The sequence below is a fragment of the Amphiprion ocellaris genome, chromosome 4 (genome assembly GCF_022539595.1).
Source record: "Amphiprion ocellaris isolate individual 3 ecotype Okinawa chromosome 4, ASM2253959v1, whole genome shotgun sequence".
Classification (NCBI taxonomy): domain Eukaryota; kingdom Metazoa; phylum Chordata; class Actinopteri; family Pomacentridae; genus Amphiprion; species Amphiprion ocellaris.
This window is the reverse complement of record NC_072769.1, coordinates 37242676-37266326: the sequence shown is the minus strand read 5'-3', so window position 1 is coordinate 37266326 and position 23651 is coordinate 37242676. Positions and strand designations below refer to the sequence as shown.

Here is a 23651-nt window from a genome sequence, read left to right as displayed (position 1 = left end):
AGGTGTAAGCTATTGTTTCTGTTGCATATTTTACCAGCATTTTTCTCCTTTCACTGTCTCTGTGTTACCATTTTCAAAACCAATATGAGAAACAGCCTCCGAGCATCAATTATAGCACTATATGTCTTAGATTTTCTACGTATTGAATCCCACCTACATACAGCTGCAGGACTTACACAGCTTGAGAACGTACCTGAGAAACCCAGACTGAGTCTTAAAAAACTCCGATAGATGATGTTGATCCATCGTCTTACATGGGCATTATCAGTAGGAGTTGATTTGACACATATCTCGTCACTCTGTCAGTGGCATGCACAACTTCACATGAGCTTCTGTGGTATCAGTTTAATAAAAATCTACAAGAGCTGCATACTGCTAGCTAATCATCTGTGATTTTAATGAGTCTGGTGAGCTCCTCCAGAGCAGAACCATAAGCAGGCTTCGCCACTAGGGCACCAACTATCCAATTATGTTTGCTTTTGTTAATCAAGAGAAGTCATATCATACAGTGACATGCATCTTTTACGCTGTTTGTGCTGTTTTGTGGGGAATTATCCATTTTAATGACAGTGCTTGCCTCCTTGCATGCAAATGTTCCACCAAAACATCCGTTTAAGACAATTTTAATTGGTTTAAGCAAATACAAACAAGTCAGAGCAGAATGATAATGAAGTGCAGCCAGACAGTTTTCCAGCGTTGACACAGCGCTGTGGAAATAGGTATGGCTATGTGAGACCACCTCTTTCCTATATATCAGCAAATAGTTTGATGAGATCAAAAGTGCTCAAAACTTGATTAAAAACGGGGCCCAGTTAATAAAAACATCATGTGACGTTAATCGACAGCAAATCAGAGGGCACCAGCGAAGTGAATACCTCAGTCAAATCTGCACAATCCTCTAGTCTTAGTATGGTATTTTAATAAAAGAACTGGTAAATCTAATAAGCAAACCTCCCTCTGGATCTGCTTTGGAATGCTTATGTGATTGGCAAACTCTAAATACACGCATCTGATTCATGCAAATAAGAGCATTAATTAAAATCACTCCAGGATCTGCACCAGGGACTAAGCTCTTTCTCTTTGGCCCATGGGCTAACCTTCAACCAGATGTCTCTTAAATGTGTTAAGTATCAAACATACAGGACTAAAGACACAGTTTTCTTGGCAGAAATAAAAAGAATAGATTTACCTTCCTCAACAGGATACATCTTTATTGTACTTTATATGCCTGACTCTCTTCACAGACCTCTCTGAGTCATACTGTGGAGCTTTTCCTGCTGTTGTTGGATAATTCTATGACACAGACAGGTCTGAGAGGAGAATCAACTTTCAGAAATACAATAGAGAGGCTGTTTTCTGTTCGGGAAGCTTAAAACTTTCTAGTCTGTATTATGATTCTGAACAGATTTGTGAACTGGTTTCACTTACCATTGTTCTTTCTTTTCCCACCACAGACAAGTTGCTGCTTCACACTCTATTAATGAGTTTGTATGAAGATTCCCAGTCATCTAAAGTTTTAAGACATTTAAATAAAAAGGCACTGGACTGCAAGTTTAGCTGCTTTTGAGTATGTGTCTCTGTGTGTAAATTTGCATAACAAAATAGGAATGTTCTATGGAAAACACAATCCTGTCATGAGGCTCAGAACCCTGCTGTGTGGCAGAGTGTGTGAGGAAGGTGATGCACTGCTGTCTGTGTGCATCAAAGTGCCATCACAAAGTCCTGTTTTTAGCGCTCCTTTGGTTTTTGCCTGTACATACTTTTTCTTTTGATTGTTTTTCCATAGAACATGCACATCTAGACAATATATAGAACTACCGCAGCCATGACGCCACAGCAGTCACCCTTTCTGTAAAGCAAGGTTAGAGTCCGCCTCAGTCTTTCTCCATATGACGGTTTGTACCCTATAAATCTTTGAGTGTGACATGACTGGAGAGTGAGGCGGTCATGATGCTGAGTGCTGGAATATTCCACAGCCGGGTTTGTGAACGGAGAGCACGAGCGAAGTCGGGGAAGACGATGAATGATACAAAATGGAAAAGAGGCCGACACACTCTTAAATGTTCCTTCTGCGCGTCTCAGGTTAGCTACTACGAGTGTATTTACTACAAAAGGCAAGACAGTAACTGCTGCTGTATCACTCTCTGCTGCCCTGCTCTCCCGCTGTGTCTCCTGGTCCTCCATACCACATCACTTACTTTGGTACAAAAAGAGGTCAAGCACTAATCGGCCGTCTCTGCATCTTAACTAAACTGTTTGGTCCCCCTGCCTGCTCTGCATCTTTTGCTACACTCCCATGCTCTTCACTCTCAACAGTTTGTTTACCCGAGCTTAACCCTTGGTCAGCAAAATGGACGTTTCCTGCGCATATGTGTGTTTGTGTGTCTGTGTGTGGAGCTGGCAGCAGCTCCTGCCCTTTCTCTGGTGGCCTAACTGGGTAGTTTGTCTCATGCTCTGTGGGAGGAAGTCTCACCATCAATTATAGATTGTGCTGACTGGGTGGGAAAAGCCTCTGCATGTGCGTACACACCCACAAACACTCACCTATGCCAGCATACATCTGTGACATTTAGATAGAGAGCTGAGATGAAAATGGGACTTCTGGGTTTTGTTCCAGAAGTAAGAGACGCTCATTCAGAATCACAATGACATTTGAAATAAATCTGATGATATAAAATCCACCCCTGGCACATAGCCGTGCCCAACAGTATCATGTGTAGTTCAATATATTTGTTTAGATGGGAGTGGTGCGTTAAAAAAAGAAAAAATGTCAGTGTTGTTTTTATCTGCATTTAAAAGAGTTTCCCAGAAGGCCAGCTGACTGATGAGCAATGAGAATGAACAGGGACGATGTCAGTACAAACCTTTTCGTTTATTAAAAGTGATAAATGTAGAGAAAGTAATATGCCATCATTTATGAGGATGAAGTGAATGCATCATTAATAGGCTACATCTGAATACGTTTCACCACAAATGGCTCACCACAAAATATTAAAAAATTCCTTTTCTTCATACATTGCCATCTAATATTTTTATTCCTTATATAAGGACTGTGGATATTTGAGCTGCAAAGACTTTAAAATTAATTTAGAACTTTTTGGCAAATATTTTCTAAGTCAAGAATTAGATTTTTCTGTATTTTAGCCAAGGACAAACATCTGCTATTTCTTCTTTGTCAAATGTGAGAATTTAAAACGTTTCCTTGCTGCTTATGTTAATAAATTGAATATCTTGGGATTTTAGACTGGTGAGAAAAAACAGACTAGAAACTTAAGGGCTTCACGTGTACATGGAAAGCTATTACAATCATTTTTCAGGATTTTCTGGCACCGTGTAGATCAGGAGTGTCAAACATGTGGCCCGTGGGCCAAAAGTGGCCCGTCAGCGTATTAGCTGCAAATTGTGAATTTGTAAAACTATAAATATAAAAACATTTCTAGACCATGACAAGTTGTTTTGATCATAAAGTAAAATACTAGATTGCTCACTGTTCTTTTGTCATTTTGTGTCTCATTTTTGTAATATTTTGTGTTGTTTTTGTTGTTTTTTGTCTGACTTTTTTTGTTTTGAGTTTCCTTTTTGTCTCGCTTGTGTTTTTTGTCTTATTTTTGTCACTTTGTGCTTTGCTTTATTCGTTGTTTTACGAAGCATTTTTGTCTCGCTTGTGTTGTCTGTCTGTGTTTTGGTCAGTTTTTTTCTGGCTTTTGTCATTTGTTAATTTTTTTTGTCACTTTGTAACTTTTTTGTCTAATATTTTGTTTTGTTTCCTGTCGTTTGTCTCATTTATCCTTTTGTTTCTCACTTTTGTAGTTTTGATCATAAAGAAAAACATGATATCATTCAGTTCCAGATACCTGTGATGAAATGTTTTGTTCCTTTGTAGAAACTTGGTGATCTGTAAGTTGTAATGTGTAAATGATAAATTGAGGCATAGCACAGATGAAATGTAATTTATTTTTCTAAAAAATTTCATTTCATTCATAATGTTTTGTAAAAGAAGACAGCTCCTTAAATGTGAACTTTTTAGCACAAAAAAAAGGAAATTTTTGGAGTTGTGGTTATTTATTGGTTATTATATGTTATGATTTTCCTGGTCCTGTCCACTTGAGATCAAATTGGGCTGAATGTGGCCCCTGAACTAAAATGAGTTTGACACCCCTGGTATAGATAAAGCACTTTAATTTACAAAAGGATAGGAAGATTAATATACAATTGCAGTAACTGTTATACACTGCCCTAATGGATATCTCTGGCCTCCCTAATCTGACTCTACCACCAGACAAGAAAGTCAACATTGGAAGACTGAGTACAATAGCTTCTTTTAGCCATGGTAGCCCTTCATCCATCTAACCATTAGCTATTCCTGCTTTATCCTGCAGAGAGTCACAGAGGGTTAAAGTCAGGCTACACAGGACAGGTGCACCACAGAGCTAACACACAAAGAGAAAAGAAGGAACCACACTCACACTGAGAGCCACTTTGTCTGAGCACCTGACATCTGTATGGCTAGATGGTGTTGGTGGAAAGCAATTACGTAAAGTGACACATTATGGGGTAACTGAGGTGAGCGAGGGGCAACATATGTTTCTTAAAGTGAGCACTTAAACGGTGTCCTGCCATCTGATGCAGCATGTGGTGGGCTCTCGATGAATGGGAGTTTAATGTGCATTACTTCCACATATAACCTGTAGCCCATGTGTAGTTTTAGAACATACAGCGACATGAAGACATCACAGCAATATAAAGTGTAGCTATCAATCTTAAATGGTGCATTTAAACAGTGCTGGCTTGTATTTAAGAATAATACTGCTAAATACATTGCATAACACGTAAAAAAAAATCAGTTTGGCAAATACATACTCATGACTGTGGGAGGAAGCTGGAGCACCTAGAGAAAACCCACGCAGGCACAGGGAGAACATACAAACTCCACACAGATAGACCCCAGCAGGGTCGAGCCCAGTGCCAGTTATGGTTAATAAAAATAAAATATCTGATAAAAGCCTTTGGTTAAGGTTAGTGGAGTTTGCGGTTATAGCCGGTTTCCTTCATGAATGCCCAGTGCATTACAAGCCCATCCGCAACCCTGACCTCCACTCTCACTGCCTTAATATCAGTGATGGCATTAAATGATGGAAAATCAGAAAGGCTCAGTGTTCTTTAGCCCCCTGAACTCCAAAACCCACTGGCAAATTTGAAAATCATGATATTACAAAAAAAAGGCCAAAACTGCAGCATTTAGCAGAGCCAGAAACTGTAAAAACACAAAGAATTGCTTGGTTTTTAGCATTTTTCCCTTCTCATCAGAAAATAATTAATCAAAAATGTTTTAATTCTGCATGTCTCATTCTAAAATTTGTAACATATTAGTTCCTATGCTGCAACCAAAAATTGAATTAGGCTGTGCTTACATAGACTGAAAATGTAAATAGTTCAATATTGTTGTTGAACGTGTTGATCCCAGTTTTTTTTAAATAAAAAATAAGAACCAAATAATTTTTTAATGGCATTTTCACTGTGTCATGTTACATTTCTGAGTTCTCTCTACTTCTAGTCAGAGTTGTTTCCATAGAGATGCAGGACTTTATTGCAGTGAAAAATAAGATCACAGTGAAGAAAAATGTGACTGAACCAAAAAAAACAACAAAAAAAACCGAACTGCTTGGGATTCAGAAAGTTAACATTGTGATCAATTTCTAATATTCAGATCTGTAGTAGATATTTTGTAAATCTCAGGAACACATTTCAATTCTGTAAGAAGACAGAATAATGAAAAGATAACTGAGATGTAAGCACTGAGGATACAGAATTTGACGGACTTTGGCGCTCTGAAAAGACACCGAAAAGTTCAGCGGAGCTTTGTCCCGTTCTCACAAAGTGTTGCTCTCATTCGCCCTCCTTCTCAGATCAAAGGTGGCACATCAGCACCTCTCTGCTTCGCTATTCATCGGTAATCAATAGAGAGGGAACAGCAGCCAAAAGATGCTTGTCAGGAGGGCTGGACCTTTCACTGCTTCCCATTCCTTCTCCTTCACCTCCATGATGTCACTTCTATGTTTATTGCTCTTCCAGCTGAGAAACAAACTCTCACAGAGAAGAGCAAGCCACTGTTCTAGCAAATTCCCCAGACAGACAGACAGACAGACAGACAGAGAGCCACTCCACATCCCTATCTCCTCACAACCTCCTTTTTTCTCACAGAGTTGCTGCCTCCTTCTCTGCTGACCTTGTTCCTCCCTCTCCCTCTCTTTGTTCCATCTTGCCACCTCTCTCCTCTCCCACAAGCATCTTTCTTCACCGCTCACTTTTTTCTTCCTCCTGCTCACCACAGCTCTCTGCGAGCCTCTTTCATTTTCCCGCCTCCCTCTGTCTCTCCCGTTCCATCGTACATCAGCTGTTTTTCCCAGGAAGTGTTTTATTTGGAGCAGATTAATTAATTAGATACAGTGTCAGAGCCATGGCCATTCTTAGCCAAGGCCTATCGAGGCCCTGAGGCTAATGGAGCAGCAGAAAATGTGTGTTTGCAGCAACAACAACCTGTGTGTATGTTTAAGATTTGCAGGTGCTGGTTGTGTATCTGCACTAGTGTGTGCACTAATTGGACTTGTCAAGAAATGTCTTCTGAGTCTAAAAAATGTGCGTGAGCATGCATAAATTTGTGTGTGCATGTGTGTGCACGTCAGACTGTTATGTAAGAAGAAATAATCACCTCTATCTCATCATGCTGGTAACAGGGTTGTGTTTGTTGCAACTCACAAATAAACCACTGTTTCATTAGCGATCCCTTCCTAACAGCCTCTTCCCATCTCTCTCTCTGCGCTTCCCTCCAGGGACGAGTTCTCACACCAAGTACAGAGCGGCAAGCAATGAGGAAGAAAGAAAAGAGGTGCTTGTCCAATCAGAGATGCAGATGGCCACAGAAGACATGAGCACCAGCCAACCTGGCACCGGGACGACTTCCACTTGCCAATTTATACATAACAAATCAAATGTGACCCCCTAATTAAACACTTGATACAGTTTACCTAGACACACATACTGCCAGTGAAGTGATACGTCCTGCACTCACTTCTGTTTCGCTAAATTCTGAATTCTTCATGTTAACAGAAAATTGAGTTTTAGGCATACAGGAGAAGCTAAGGAGAGACAGCAGGAACCTTCTCCATGCTGTGACTATAACCAAAACAGTCACAACAACACAAATCTGTAGAAAAAACAAGTCACTGCACTCTACAATATTACCATAGAAAACACACCCTCACTGCCTTTCCAATGGCTCTAGCCAAGATGAATAAATGTTAGATGGCGAGCACCTCTGGTCGGTTTTCTCCAACGGATACTGCGATGACATCCCCAATGGCCCAGAGTACAGGACAGGGACGGCAGAGACATAACACGACTGGAGGCTCTTCATCAGCGCTCTTGTCCACAGCCAGCTCCTTCCTCTGTTGGCTTGCCCTCCTGTCAATAATGCGGTTGCCAATGGTAACAGCTGACTGCTGGCTTATCGAAGGGGAGAAAGGCTTCGTGTGGCTGGCTATCTGCAGCATGAACCAGCCTCCCTATGAGGCCATCCCCTCCCACATAAACAGGTAAGAAAACTTAGAGTGAAAGTGAGCTATTTCCACATTATTGTGGCATTTTGCCAAACAATCCACACACTGACACACATCTCTCCACAGCACCATTGTGGATCTGAGGCTGAACGAGAATAAGATACGGTCGGTGCATTATTCTTCACTCAGTCGCTTCGGCAACCTCACCTATCTGAACCTCACCAAGAACGATATCAGCTATGTGGATGATGGAGCGTTCTCAGCACAATTCAACCTGCAGGTGAGTGATGGTATCAGGATCATTCATGCACACAACTGCACAGTCATGAATGCAAATATGTACCATAAAGGGAAATAACACTATGGACTTTTACAGGTACAGCTTTGAGGTGCTTGGGCAGAATGTAAAATGTTGGGTGGAGTTAGAGTATATGCAGTGTTTTGAAAACTAAACATTTGTCCAGCATAAAATAATGTCCAATCGATGACACAGTGAACACTCAGAGTATACACCAACCCGTCAAAACATTACAATCACCTGCCTGACACTGTGTAGGATACCCTCATACCTCCAAAGCATCTCTGACCAGTCAGGTCATAGACACAGGACCTCTGGGGATGTCTTATGGCGTCTGGCACTGGGATGCTGACAGTAGTGGAGGCTTCATTGACTGGATTTGTTCATCCCATGGGTGCTAAATCAGATTTGGATCTGGAGAATTTAGAGGCTGCATTAACGCCTCAGGTTTTTTGTCATGTTCTTCAAGTTAATACTCTGCAGATCTCTGCTTTTATTCTTGTGGAACTTTGAATGAAGGACTTCAAATAGTAATGATAGGGATTTTTTTTTAAATGTGTCAGAAATTTAGTTTAAAAAAGTATACTTTAACTCAGTTGAAGGATCCATACTCATCCAGCATTACATGCACAGATGGACACGCAGATACCCGAGAAAGACCACACCTGCTTATTATAGCTTCCAGAGACATTCAGGCAAAGTGTTTCACCAAACTGAGCTGATCGCAGCCATAATGAGCTGGCATGCTTACACAGCTGCTGGAGCTATGCCAGGAGGTAACATGTGAACAAGAAAGATCTGAGTAAATTCAGCGCAGCACAGAGGCTTAGATCACCATGTGAAACACGAACTGTACTGAACCGTCATCTGTTTGTTCTGTGTGTTTCCAGCTTGTAGTGAGTGATGCCTGGCACCGACTGGCTCTTCAGAGATTAGGATAATCCCACTTGTCTTTGTCTCCCCCAGGTTCTCCAGATGGGCTTTAACAAGTTGAGGAACCTGACAGAGGGGATGCTGCGAGGCCTGGGCAAGCTGCAGTACCTCTACCTGCAAGCCAACCTCATCGAGACTGTTGCACCCAACACCTTCTGGGAGTGTCCCAACATAGAGAATATAGACCTCTCCATGAACAGGTGCTGGCCTGGGTCTATGAGTGTGCACTGATGCACTGGAAAAAATGCCCCTCTCAGAACAAGAAAAAAAATTTATTTCAAGGAACTTTTACCTTGAAATAAGTGAAAAAAATCTGCCAATAGAACAAGTGAAAAATGGCTTGGTAAGATTTCTTGAAATAAGATATGATATTTGGAATCTTGAGATCTTAAAGTTAGCTGGGAAAACTTATTTTGAGCTATATTTTACTAGGATTATCAAGCTTAGGTGTCTTAAAATAAGCCAGATATGCTAAAAACAAAAAACTGTTTTTCACTCAAAAATAGATTTTTGCTTTCATGTAACTTCCTAATTTGAGATGGATTAAACTTATTTTTAGTTTTCTTGTAAAATACAACTCAAAACAAGATAATTTCAAGATTGTTTGACTTAACAAGATATTTAAGATGCATTGTCTTAACCCACCTGTTGTCCTCATTTACGAGCGCCAAAAAATATTGCTTCCTTGTCTGAAAAAAATTCAAAAAATCTGCAAAAAAATTCCCCAAATTTCTGAAAAATTGCAAAACCTCAGGAAGAAAACTCAAATAATTCCTTAAAAGTTTCCCTTAAAAGTTTTATTTTTTAAAAAATCCCCCAAATTTGGAAAGAAAATTCTCATAAATAAAAATATCTAAAGTGATTCCATATATATCAGTAAAACTTGTAACATTTTCTTTAAGAACATTCACATAAAAATCAACCAAAATCCATTGAAATAAGCTGGATTTTGGTAGATTTTTTTGTGAATGTTCTTAAGAAACATTTTTAACATTTCTTTTTTCCACCAAAAAATGTTCAAAGATTTCTCAAAAATGTTGAAAATGTGGACATCAGAAGTTTCACTGTGAAAATATATATTTTTTCCCCCACATTTTCAAACTTTAAAACGGGTCAATTTGACCTGCAGGACGACACGAGGGTTAAACTTATTTCGAGTTTTCTTGTAAAATTCAACTCAAAACAAGAGAATTTCAAGATTGTTTGACTTAACAAGATATTTAAGATGCATTGTCTTAAAACAAGTCCCTCCATCTGCTGAAATGTCTCTTGTTAAGTGAATTTATCTTAAATCAAGTGGAATGAGACATTTTGACTAAAAATAAGACAAATAGACTTGGTAAGATTTGGGGGTTTTGCAGTGTGAGAGAGAAAAAATAGTGTTTACAAGATAAATCTCCTTAAATATATAATATATTTGGGTTTCCAAATTGTTGGTTGGAAAATAACAAGCACTTTAAAATGCTACCGTGGGCTTTGGGAAATTATGCTGTGCATATAAACGTACCATTATAAAGATGAAACAATGTAGAGATGATTCCATTTTAATCAGTGCAAAAAATCTGGCATTCTGTCTGGGTTCATATTTTGTGTTTTGTTGTTGTAGGATAGTAGCTGGGCAGAGGAAGAAAACAAAATTAAACATTTCCAGCACATCTGCCCTGGAGCTAGATCGGATAACACTGTAAAATTTCATAAATGAGTCCAAAACACACTGGTTAAAGGTCAGGCTTGGTGTCATCACCCCAAAATCACAGATCAATGGCTGCTTTCTGAATTTACTGATTTGTACTGATGGGCAGATTCACAGGGGAAAATGAACTGCAGACAATACTAATTTTCTCACTAACAGTATCCTCAGCAGATCACAATGCAATACTGCAGCAAGCCATCCTCTGTCTTTCTATGTGGAAATAACTGTCTTGTTCTTACTATTGGTAGCATAATTGGTATTGATCTCTTGGCCAAAATATAAAGCATCAAATCAAACAAGTTGAACCGCTCTTTGGGGCTTGTTTCAAAAGGTATTGTGGGAGATGTTTATGACCATAAACTGAAGTTTAAGAAGAGTGAGGAGCGAGTGCATTTAATCTGACAGATGACAGAGTGTTCTGGAGTGAAATCTTCCACTAAAAGTCTCTTATTTTCTCTGTCTGTTTCCAGGATCCAGGTGTTGGACGGCAGTTTGTTCTCTGGACTCTCCAAGCTGACCACCTGTGAACTGTACACAAACCCCTTCAACTGCTCCTGTGAGCTGCTGGGCTTCCTGCGCTGGCTCTCAGCCTTCCCCAACAGGACCAGTGAGCGGATGGTGTGTGACTCCCCTCAAGGATTCTCTGGCTATAACCTTCTGAGCCAAAACCCCCGCATGCCTACCCAGCGCAATGCTCTGCACGTGCTCAGTCTCGTATGTACAGACGATGGCAGTAGCGTGACACACATCGACGCCTTTGACTCCACCACCCAGTCCCCAGATTTTGCCTCTCCCTGTGGACTGGACGACTGTGCTTCTGGGACCCCTCCTGATGAGGTGATCAGCTTGAGCCCTTTCCCTGATGCCAAACCGATCATGATCTTAAAGAAGCTGCTACATTCCAGTGCTGTGATCACGGTTCAGATTCCTCATCCGTACAGGAAAATGTACATTCTGATGCTTTATAACAACAGTTTCTTCACAGATATCCAGAATCTGAAAAATCAGAGAGAAGATATTGAGCTAAAGAACTTAAAACCTAGCACTGACTACACATACTGTGTGGCTTCTATACGAAACTCCCTGCGCTTCAACCACACCTGTCTGACCATCTCAACTGGCCGCATACCCGTACCTGTGACGACAGCCAATCAGTCGTCTGCCACCCACTACATTATGACTATTCTGGGCTGTCTGTTTGGCATGCTGCTCTTCCTTGGCCTAGTTGTCCACTGCCTGAGGAGGAAAAGGCTCATGGAGGAGAAGGAGAGGAAGATGAGCAGGATCCAGAGGACTTTGATAGAGCTCAAGTATGGTGGAGAAGGAGATATAGAGGGAGGGAGTGGAGGATCTGTTTCTCAGAAGCTAGGTGGTGGGGACAGTCTGTCCAGAATGCCTTACTTACCTCAGGGTGGTGAGATAGATCCATACAAGCTTCAGGAGGTGATAGAAACACCGGCGCACAAACCTGCTAAACTTAACTACATGGAGGTCAGAGGTTCCGGCATTGAAAGGGAGAGAGAGCGAGAGAGAGAAAGAGAACGAGAAAGAGAGATGTCACCACAAGCAAATCCCCAGGGCTCAGTAGCAGAGATTTCTACCATCGCTAAAGAAGTTGATAAAGTTAACCAGATCATCAACAACTGTATAGATGCTCTCAAATCTGAGTCTACCTCCTTTCAGCAGGGGATCAAATCCCCTTCTTCTGCAGGTGGAGGAGCTGTTTCAACTGCAGAGCCACAGCTGGTGCTTCTGTCTGAGCAAGGAGAGAGAGGAGAAAGAGGAGGTGAGTTCCTCTCCCCGGTGTATAAAGGAGGGAGAGGAGGAAGAGAAGAGAGGGGAAGAAGCTACCATCATTCACTGCAGCGACACCACAGCATGGAGGCTCCTCCAACCTCAAAAAGACCCAGCACCTCCTCCTCTCCTGGCTCTGCCCGGAGCCCTCGCTCTTTCCGCTCAGAGGGAGGCTACCACTCCTCCGAAACCCGCTATATCGAGAGAACCTCACCTGGAGAGAGGGGAGAAAGGGGAGGAGGGGGAGGCGAGCCCATCCGCACCGTCACTCCAGCAGCGGCTATCTTACGAGCTGAAGCCCAGAGAATCCGCCAGTACAACGAGCACCGCCACTCCTACCCCGGCTCCCAGCAGCATCTGCAGGAGCTGCAGCACCACCCCCAGATCTTGCAGGAGCTCCACCACCACCCAGGGGGTCGTAAGCCCTCTGTGTTAGACCCCCTCACTCTCAGCAGGCAGGCCAAGCAGCGGGAGTTAGCCTACTCCCAGCTTTCACCACACTACCCGCTCTCTCCCCAGTACCACAACCTCAGCTACTGCTCCAGCCCCGAGGAAGACGAGGAGGAGGAAGGGCTCCTCTGCACCCCAACCCTGGGGCTGTGGGAGAGGTTCAAACTGCACCGGAAGAGGCACCGGCAGGCATCCATGGAGGACGAAGGATACGTGGCAGCCGGACACGCACTGAGGCGAAAGGTTCAGTTTGCCAAGGATGAAGATCTTCACGACATACTGGACTACTGGAAGGGTGTGTCTGCCCAGCAGAAGGCCTGATCGCACATGTGGAGACCGCAAACACTCTGAAGATGGAAAAATAACAACACTGCATCCATTACATATTGATACAGACCTATTCAATAAAGACCTGTAAATACACACAAACACACATAACTTACAGGATCTACTGAAGCAAATTGCCCATACATGTAAACACACACTCTCACACACACACACACACACACACACACACACACTGGCTCATACTTTACATAAACTAAGCCTTTTCTTCTGAAAACATGGAGGAGGACCAAACTAATATATTATATTGAACAACAAAAATCATAACTTGTAGAGACTGAGTTAATTTTGTAATGTAATGGAAATTATAGCTCAGACTTATGTAGCTATTTGTACTAAGTTTTGAATGAAGAAAAAAGATTCAACATTAAAAATAGAAACCTTAAATGTTGCCGGGCAACCCATCCTGAACAGCCCAGCGATGCTTTTAATCTACCCTGAGACTGACATTCATCAAACCTGGCCACGGCAGATTAACTCCACCAGAGTCATGAGAACTATTACGGCGGTGGATTGATCAGGACTTTGCTTTGCTGAGGAGGTTGTTTTTTTAGCATCGCGCCCTGCGATCCAGCCACTAGCGCAGGCATTTTGAAAAATTTGTTGTGATTCGGGAGGTTAAAAACATCAAAACGATAAATTCTGGATGGGTCGCCAGGCAACAGTAATATTTAATTGTGCTGAGAATGAGTAGGTAGCTCTCACCGGAGAGTGAGTTTAATGTGCCAAATCAACCAAGGGGATAGTAGAGCCCTACTGTGTACCAACTTCTCCTCACCACTGTTTTTATATACAGAATTTAAAAAACCTAATATGATATGTTGTTATTACTATTCATTATTCTTATTATCATTACTGGTCTTCTTATTATTCCTATGATCCTCATCATTAATATTCTATTATTTGAATATGGCATGGCTCTGTCGTGTGACTGTGTTTTTGACTGTTTTGAGCCTCTCAGCTGAGAAGTGCACACCAACAGAGACAAACAGTACGATGGACGAGACATTTGAGTTCTCCTTTTCTACCAAGAGGAATGTGCTCTCTGCTGAGCCAAAAACAAGTCCGCCTTTTCTCTTGGTGAACCCCTGCTACACCTGCTCCTCATCCTCCTAACGAGGGAACACTGTACAGATGAGAGAGAGAAGTTCTATATTTGCAACAGAGGTGACTGTTTTGTTTGTACAACATGGTTTTGAAATCTTTCAGACTTTTCAGAAACCAGAATCCCAAGTTAGTTACCTACCTGCTCACTTACAATAGTGCGTTTTTGATTTTGAAATCGAACTAAAAATTCTAATCTTCAAATGAATGTCTTTAATTCCCATAGGGGAAGCATATCTGCACTGTTCAAAATCAAAAAACGACTCTTAGGAAAAGACCTAAAACTCTCAGCTTCCTTCCCGATACACTGTAGCTCCACTGTGTTTTATCAACAATTCATTTTTTTTCCTCTCCTCCTCCCATCTCCCTGTTTTTTGTTTTTTTTTTGGATTCCTCTGGTTCCACTGTGGTGCCATTGTGCCAGCTTGATAAATCACTAAGAAGTATTTGAAATGCTTTTAAATACCACTATTTACAGACCTCTTCTCCTTTGCATTAATACAGTTCAGTTTGCCAAACAGAACATCAATTTGCACAAAACTATCCACCACCATTGGCTCACTGCTCCCCTTCTATCCTCCAATCATTTCTAAGACCAAAGTACTGTGGTAGTAAATTGACCCTTACAGCCCTGTCCAGGACCCAACCATTGACCCACCATCACCCTTACAGCTAAGACTCTAGTACCTACACCCACACACACACATACACACACACACACTCAAGTGTACTCATGCACACACAACTGCAGCAACACACAGATGAATGTATTCTTTGAGAAGTTAGTACTGTTTAGCAGCTGGATTCTGACATACGAGCTGAATTCAAACAGTCGTCTGTCCTTTTTCTGACAGGTAACTTCCTTCGGACGGCCATTTGTGTTTCAGAGATTTTAAAGAAAGAAGGAATTATTATTGGCTTTCTGTAAAATTGTCCGCATCAATGCTCACAGATGACCAGTTTGCCATGGAACCCAAAACTGTCACTCAAGACGTCTATTGAAGTAATAGCAATGGAGTTTTTATATGAGAAGTGTTATGGTGAAATGTGATTAGTATCACTTATGTGGTGAAAAGAGACTTTGTGTATATCTGAAATATCTGCAGGATTTATATACCGGAGGCGGAACAGAGGAGAAAAATGTGATAATATACTGTAGAATATTCTACACAGAACTGTGCTACAACAAGTCATTTAAAACCGTAAACCAGGGATGGAGTCAAGAAGATTTCACTTCAGCGGATTTCGAATTTAACATGCTTGTGGTATTCACAGTATTGACTACAATTTGTAATTACAAATGTGTATACTGAGTGAATTGCACCTACTTGGCTTTCTGATTTGAAACAGAATTGATTCCAACCTTGAAACAACAATGAAAATGACACAACAGAAACAACAGAGCTGGCGAACAATGAAAAGTTTATTGATGAATGGAAACACTGTATAAAATCTTTTTTCTCTGCTATAATGAGTTCAGAATGCTCAAGTCATTAAGCCCGGTTAAAGCCATAATCATGGGTTGGTAAAATCACCACAGCTGTTTGTAGCACTGAAAAAGCACATTAATTTGTGTGGTTAAAAAGGCTGTTTTTTTTCTCTCCTGATACGGCAGCAGCTTAGATGTGGTTCCTCTGCCGCTGCAGCAAACAATCCAACTCTGATCCAAAAGGAAACTGATGAGCCGTGGTTGTTTCTACATTACACGTCCCAGATTGTGGCTTTAACTAAACAACAGCCTTAAAACATTCGATTTTCTTTCATCTTTTTAACTTTAGCAATGCTTTGAAAATGAAAAAAAATATCAAGATTTCTTAACTTATACTTTCCTGACTGCAATTTTATAATTGCTTGATTCTTAAGCCTCACTTGAGCATTCTTTGAGTAACAGTAATATCAATGTAGCGATGTATTAAATTACTGTTTTTGGTTTTTCATTCTGTTTATGAAAAGTAATGGTCTGAAATTATCATGTGTCAGAGAGTAGCAGCGCTTATCTCGAATGAGGCAACAACAAGCTGATGGTCGAGGCGACCAGTCGACAGTGACCCTAATCAGCGCTGCTATTCTTTGAGCCGTGATGAAAAGAAACTGTGTTTTCAAAACAGCAATGCCTAGAAAGTGGAAATAAACTGAGGTCCTACTGACAACAGACAGAAGTGACAATGGAGCATGCTGCAAGGAAATCCTCAGTGGAAACTTGTGTTATATTCTTCTAGGGAATGACTCAGGAGCAAGAGAGAGTGAGAAAGGGAGAACGCTCTACCATAGGATCTCTCAGAGGCTTTCTTTCTTTATTTTCTTGTCAAAAAATTAAAATGAGCACAATAAAATAGCCTTCCTTTTACTGTCTCCTTTCCTGGAGAAATCATGTGTGCCAGAGGTGCCAGAAGAATCCGAAGACTTTTCATTTCACACTTCAGACATGTTTTATGGTTACCTCCACCTGAATTCTCACAGAGTCAGTTCTTTCACACAAAAAAAAACATTTTCTCACTCACTGTGTATTTAGTAGTACTAGATAGCTTTGGTGTTATTTGTCAGCTGCTTCTCATCTCAGTATTATAGAAGGATGCAAAATTTTGTGTTGAAATTTGTTACAGTTACATTTATTTCTGTAAAACGTCTGGACCAGTCACAGAACACACTGTGAAAAGGTTTTAATGCAGTGAATGGTGAAAACTGTTGATGTTGAAGTCTTTGGATTATCCACAGTAATTGGAACATTGTCTCGAGACCCACAAATTTCCCAACAACTGGACAATACACAGATCAAGTCAGAGTTTTAACCAGAAACCTGCCTAATTTAGATTTTTTTTTAACTTAACCTCAAGTAACATCTTGTCAGACAGACAATTCCAGACAGCTTTTTTTTTGTCCGGGATGTCAAACATTTGTCTGTCAGGCTTCTGCTGCCACCCTTACATGATGGAAGTAAGTGGTATTATGTCTGTGGTGCTTCTAGTGCTCCTAAAAATTACCTTTAAACAAGGTGAAGAGCCTACAGCCATGGTAGCATCTCTGAGAGGCTGCGTTTAGACACAAAGCAGCGCTTTGAGCTAAACACTACTGCTCACATTGACAGTGCTAACATAATAATGTTCAGCAGGTGTAATGTTTTACCATGTTCACTATCTTAAGGCCAATTCATGGTTTCCACATGAACGATGCGGACTTTGATAGTGGACAGTGGATGTGCACACAGTTCTATTTATAATAGGTATGCGTCAGACAGTCGCATAGACTCTCACATCAAACACAAGAAAATACACAGGGGTCATGTCCATGTTTCTGTAAGGTTGTGACTTTGCACCTTTTACAGGATATAGCAGCTTCATACTGATTAAACTCTGTGATCCTTTCTTGAGGTGTGCTGAGCACCATGGACAAAGCACCAGATATCTGGAGAATTTATAACTTTAAAGCGCCATCAGTGGAAAATATGTAAAAAACAAGAAACCAGTCCAGCAGTGACTACTTCAATTACAGCTCCTTAATTATAAAGATGTGAAGGACAAAACTCATCACACAGCCTCGCCTCATAACAAGCGTTTGTTTAAAGCACCATTTGTTTACCTGGCATATGTGCAGTCAGTGGGCTTGCAGCGTGTCCAGTCTGGGGGGCACAAATTCTGGCCTGCAGATGAATGTCGGCACAGGGATCTGTATTGACTCATGGACTTGGGTGGATGACAAAATTTACGTCACCCTTGCAGACACACAGAGGCAGAAAGAATACATTTACCTTAAGTTGAAAATTTTATCATGCAAATGTTTACCAACCCCAAACATAAAGTGCTCCTAAGAGCAGTGGGAATGTCATGATAACTTGTGTACTGCAGATAATTTGTCATAAACCAAAGTAGTTGAGAAGCTGTGCAAGACCAGATTCTACTACTGGGGTCCGTGTATATTTTGGCAATTGGATTTTCCGTTCTGAAAGGGGCATTGAAAAACAAAAAACGAGTGGGTATTTGATTTTCGTTTTAAAATACAAAAATTAAAATTGAAAAACAAGGCGTTTTTCCTTTTCATGATCAAAAAGGGATATACGAAATTTTAAAAATGCTTTTATTTTCATTTTATATTCAGAATAACAAAAAAGTAAAATCAGTAAGAGACAGAAACGAGAAAAGGTCCGTTTTTTCATTTTCTGAGACCGGAAGTGGTCATCAGCAAGTGTGGAGCCAAACAGAGTACGGTGCATAGACTGGATATAATTTTTTTTCGTTAGTTTTCATGGTCAAAATGAGAGATCAGGTGACCGATCTTAAAATAAATCAATATTGAATTTTTTATAGAGCGTTAAAGTTTTGCGAAGCCAGGGGGCGGGGTTACGTGATTGACAGTCTGGTCTGGAATGATTGACAGGTCCTATGGAGGAGGGCAGCAGAGACTCTGCTCTCCTCCTTTGGATTAATTCTGATATAATAACTGTTGGTTTATTTATCGGTGGAGCAGCAGAACATTTTCCACAGACAGTTTTCCTGCCCGTTGGCTTGTTTTTAACCAGTTTTCTACCTTCGGCTGATTCTACCAGCAGACACTGAAAGGACTCTGATAGTTCGGTAAGTTAATGTTTATTTTCATATCGGTGCCGCTTTTACTGCACTTTATATGCAGCTTTAGTGTCAGATATAATGTGTGCCATGCAGTCCAGATGTTGGTGGAGTTTATTTCAGTGTGTGTTGACCAGAGAAGAGAGTTAGCATCTGGTAAATATTAGTTTTAATGTTAGCGATGCTAATCGAGCTAGCTGCTCAGTCGGAGCCTGATTAAAGCTAACGTAGCATTAAGCTAACGTAGCATTAAGCTAACGATGTTTGTGGTGTTTCATGTAAACAGCTGAAGTGTGTTGGGTTACTGTAATGTGGTACATTTAGTTAAGAAAACTGTCAGTGGAGACGCTGGTTCACATTAATGTAACGTTTAGAAAACCTAAATGTGATTAAAACAGTGAGGTTAAGGTTCTGTGTTGTCAGTAGTCCTGAATATCTGCTGAGTCTCTGAAGTTAAACTGGAGAAAACAGTAAATCTGCTCTCTAGTCGTTAACGTTGTTTAATGATCGATTCACATGTTGTACTACGTATTCCTGCAGTGTAAATTGGAAAAATAACCTCCCAGAATATGTCCAAAGTAATGATGAACACTACAGTTACTACATTTAAATTGCAGCACAGATAAACTGGATAATAAAATCATCTCCTCTAAAGCTAAAGTGACTACAGGCCTTTCTGTCTTTCAGTGCTTGGAAAACTGTATATGACAGAGGAAATCTGTCCAGGGTCACTTTAAAATGATCCTCTGCTGTTGATGCTGATACTGTGACGTCTGTCTTCATCTCAGGTGTCTCATATTCACTGTGAGGATCTTCTGAGTGAAACCAGTAGAAGGAAAACCTCATCTGGTTGTGAAGGAGACTGAATGGACGACATCCTCAGTGAACCACTTCCTGTTTAGCTTTCGCTTATTGAAGGACAGACCAACTCTCAGCAGTTTATTATTCTCTGTTCTTAATATTCAGGGGTTCTATTTATCACCTTTAACTTAATCTCTGCTGTTGGAGCAGAAATACAATATAAAGTCCATGTTATTTATAGCAGATATGCAGCATTAAAACATCAACACATTCAGGGCAGGAGCTTTATTATTATCTTTATTGCACATTTAAAAACTACATTGTTTAACAATTGTGAACTGGAATGATGTGTAAACACATGAAATAAATGGATGAAATAACTAATGTGTTGCTGACAGTGAAATGTAAAAACTGAACAGTCACAAGACAAGTTGTATTCTGAAGAGAGGAGCTGAATCTGCAGCATTATTGTTATTACTGGAATGATGAGGAAGACATCAGTGCTGCTCTTCCTCACAGTGATGAAGGAGAAAAGACTTTTCAGACAACCACAGCTGGATGTTCATGTTCTCTGGAGCTCTCAGTCCATCAGACCAGATGTTCCCAATGATCCAGACCGAGGCTGGAAGGAAAAGACACAAACAGTGAGGAAAAGATCCACAAGGTTCTTTCATTCCAACTGCAGGGACATTAAATATCAACACATCAGGTTATGAGTGGAACACAACAGTGTTGTATTTTTGTTGTATTTTTAAATGTTATGGAAATGTTTGTTTTCCTGGTTGAGGCTAAAGACCATTTTACTGCCTTAGATGGACAATAAAGTTTGTTCTGTTTTATTCTAATGTATCATTAGCGTTAACATGAGCTCCACAGTTATCTCACCATACACTGTTTTAGAGAAAAAAACTGAAGCAAAGAACAGAGATATTAACTCAGAACTGAACTAAGAGATTAATATTCATCAGTAACAGTTCTGTGGAGGAACATTAATGTAGATTTATTTATATCTGCTGATAATTATAACAGCAGTTATCGATCCATTATGATTGATCAGCTGTGATCTGCAGGAAACTTAGCTACAGCTAACAGTTAACTAGTTTATGACACTGACTAACCTGATTTAGCATCAGCGTTAACACTAAATGAGGACACCTCAGATTTACAGAACAATTTTAAAACCTGATGTTGGAACATGTTAATATCAGAGGTTATAGTCTGATGTTAACTTACAGTAACTTCACTGCTTTATATGTGATGTTGTCCAGATGTGGAGAAGAGTACAACTAGTTACAAAAATGACTTACCTGTAGAGTTTATCTTCACTTTTGGAGGCTAACGTTGTTAGCAGCAGCAGGTAAACAGCGGAAGCTGTAAACGTGGGCGGGACAGAGACTCCTCGGCTCTCAGTCAGTCTGAACAATCGCTGCTCTCCGGCTCTCAGTCTGACCAATCACTGCTCTCCGGCTCTCAGTCTGACCATACACAGATATTCATATCTCTGGCAGCTGCAGCTCCCAGTGAACAGGAGGATTTTATTAGAGGAAGTCAGACACAGTCACACAGAGAAACATTAGAGCTCACACTGAAACGGAGCTACAGCTCTGTGTCTTGTAGAAGATTTATTTTCAAAGCTACATGTGTGACGGTAATAATCCGTGCCAGAGCAGACCTCATTAGCACTTCCGCTAGGTCGGCTCACCTTTCCGGTCACTCCAGGGCCGCTGTTGTCGGTAATGTAGCCAGAATATGGATTAATTTATCGTTTGGGCTTGACAAAGACGAGAACAAAAATATTCAAGTGGAGCAGCTAGCTAACGCTAGTTACAGTTTGATTTACATTTTCAATGTCACATTTTTGAAATCGCGTAATTTTTTCGTAAAACAAATCACGGCTTTTATTTTGAAAGAGATACCTGGAAACGTTGTTTATCCATAATTCCGCTAACTTGACTGAACGTGGGCTGCAGTTCCCGTTATTTAAACATGAATATGATGTATAAATGCAGATGGACTTCATATATTTCACTATGCAGACATTTTAATTGATGTCCAATACATTTTATAAACAGAAACATATTTGATAGAAATATTAGACATGGATTTCTGTTTCCTCATAATAATTTAGTTAATGCAATTAAATGTTCATCAGTGATTCATCTTTAGTGTGAAACTTTTACTTTGCACCTATATATTTTTTTAAAAATTTAGGTCATTTTAAGGTAACATTAACGGATGGTTTTCTTAGGTAAATGAATGTAAGGTTTAATTGACTGAAATCTTTCAGTCAATGTTGTGTTTCTTTCAATTTGAAATATCTCGATTTAATTAATACAGCTCAGTCAGTTACATTTTATATTATTAAGAATTCTTATTCAGTTTAACACTAGATGACATATCAATTCATTGAGTATTTCAGAGCCAGTTTTTTTCTTTTCAATTATCTGTATTTAAATTGATATTTTTACAATATAATTGCAATGAATCAGCAGCAACATAAGAAACGACCAAATATACAAATGAAGTGCAGCTATTTTAATATTAAAAAAAACTGATCTATCAGAACATGGTGAAAGTGCAGCTAAAGTTAAGTTAGCGAAACTACGGATAAGCAACATTTCCTTTTACTTCCAGAAAAATAAAAGCCTCATATTTGCTATTTATTAAAAAAAAAAAATCACTAAAAGCAACACTTCACCAAGTTTGTTTTAGTTTGTTGGTATTTATCAGTGGAGCAGCAGCACATTTTCCACAGACAGTTTTACTGTCCGTTGTCTTGTTTTAATAAGTTTTCAGTTCAGTAATTCAGTCCTTCGGCTGATTGGACCAACAGACACTGAAGGACTCCGACAGCTGGTCGGTAATAAATGATAATTTACTGATCGGTGCTGGTTTTAATGAACTTTATGTTCAACTTCAGAGTCAGATATAATGTGAGCAGTGAACCCCAGGAGTTGGTGGAGTTTATTTGTGTGTGTTGACCAGAGAAGGGAGTTAGCATCAAGTGAATATTAGCTTTAATGTGAATTAGCGATGCTAACAGAGCTAGCTGACCACTCCTGATTAGCAGCTAAACGTAGCATCAAGCTAACGATGTCTGTGTTGTTTCCTGTTAACAGCTGAAGTGTGTTGTGTTCCTGTAATGTGGTTCATTAAGTTCATAAAACTGTGGCTGGTTGACATTAATGTAATGTTCAGGAAACTTAAATGTGATTAAAACAGTAACGTTAATGTTGTAGTTGTCAGTAATCAGCTTTAATTTGACACTAAAACAGACTCTGATAGTTTTAATGACATCAGTTTCATGAATTTGTTGACAATTGTCTCATTTGTTGTTGTGATGTTGCTGCTGATTCATTAAAACCAGATGATCCATGTTGAAGACACGTTTAGTTCTAGTATCAGAAGTACAAGAAGGAAAATTGAAGTTTAGTTCTGCTACGTCAAAGATTTCAGGAATGAAATAACTAAATGAGTCTTTATGCCTCAAACTTTATTTTACAGTAATGAAATAATCACAGATAATAAAAATATAAATAGCAGAGAAAACCTGAGAGAATAATTTCCTGAAAAGTCTGTGAAGGAAAAGCAGCTTTTTATCCTGAAAGATCAGAATCAGCTCCAACATCTGCATCTGACAGCATCAAGTCAACCAGAAAGAAAAGAAAAAAGAAAATGACTTCTTTCTGATCACATCTGTTCCGCTGCTCACAGGCTGCTGCTGCTCACATTTTTCACATTTATAGTCCACTTTTAAAAGTTCAGCAGACAGGTGCTCTGCTTTGGAGTGTGACGATGTCGTCAGTGATGTGGAGAGTGAAGTTTCCGTTTCACCCACAGCGTGCTTTAGGGTCGGACTTGATGTTTGAAATACTGACCGACAGCTCAGATATAACTGTCTGTAGTTCCGTTTTGATGGATGTTAAATTTTCACTCAAAGCCGCCAGGAGCTGGGTCTTTAAAATAACTGCCATCTCGTTACAGAGTGAAAGTAGCAGTTCCTCCTGAAGGTCAGAGATTGCAGCATCTGAGGGCCTCTTCAAAAGAAGACATAGTTGATGAAGGCGTTCTGGAGCAGGACCAGAAAGACCACGACCAAACAGCCTTGAGATCTTAGG

At 40.1% G+C, this 23651-nt stretch overlaps 1 protein-coding gene across 2 annotated transcripts in view; it reads left to right on the top strand.

Moving 5' to 3' along the window:
• Positions 1-16525, top strand: part of LOC111587662 (protein ELFN1-like) — a 143340-nt gene extending 126815 nt beyond the window's left edge. For both annotated transcript variants that reach the window (XM_023297714.3, XM_035942673.2), the window contains 4 exons: positions 6831-7592; positions 7683-7836; positions 8821-8987; positions 10951-16525. In XM_023297714.3, the coding sequence (XP_023153482.1) occupies positions 7303-7592; positions 7683-7836; positions 8821-8987; positions 10951-13045 (2706 nt within the window). In that variant the 5' untranslated portion in view covers positions 6831-7302 and the 3' untranslated portion in view covers positions 13046-16525. The remainder of the gene's footprint in view (positions 1-6830; positions 7593-7682; positions 7837-8820; positions 8988-10950) is intronic.
• The last annotated feature ends 7126 nt before the right edge of the window (positions 16526-23651 follow it).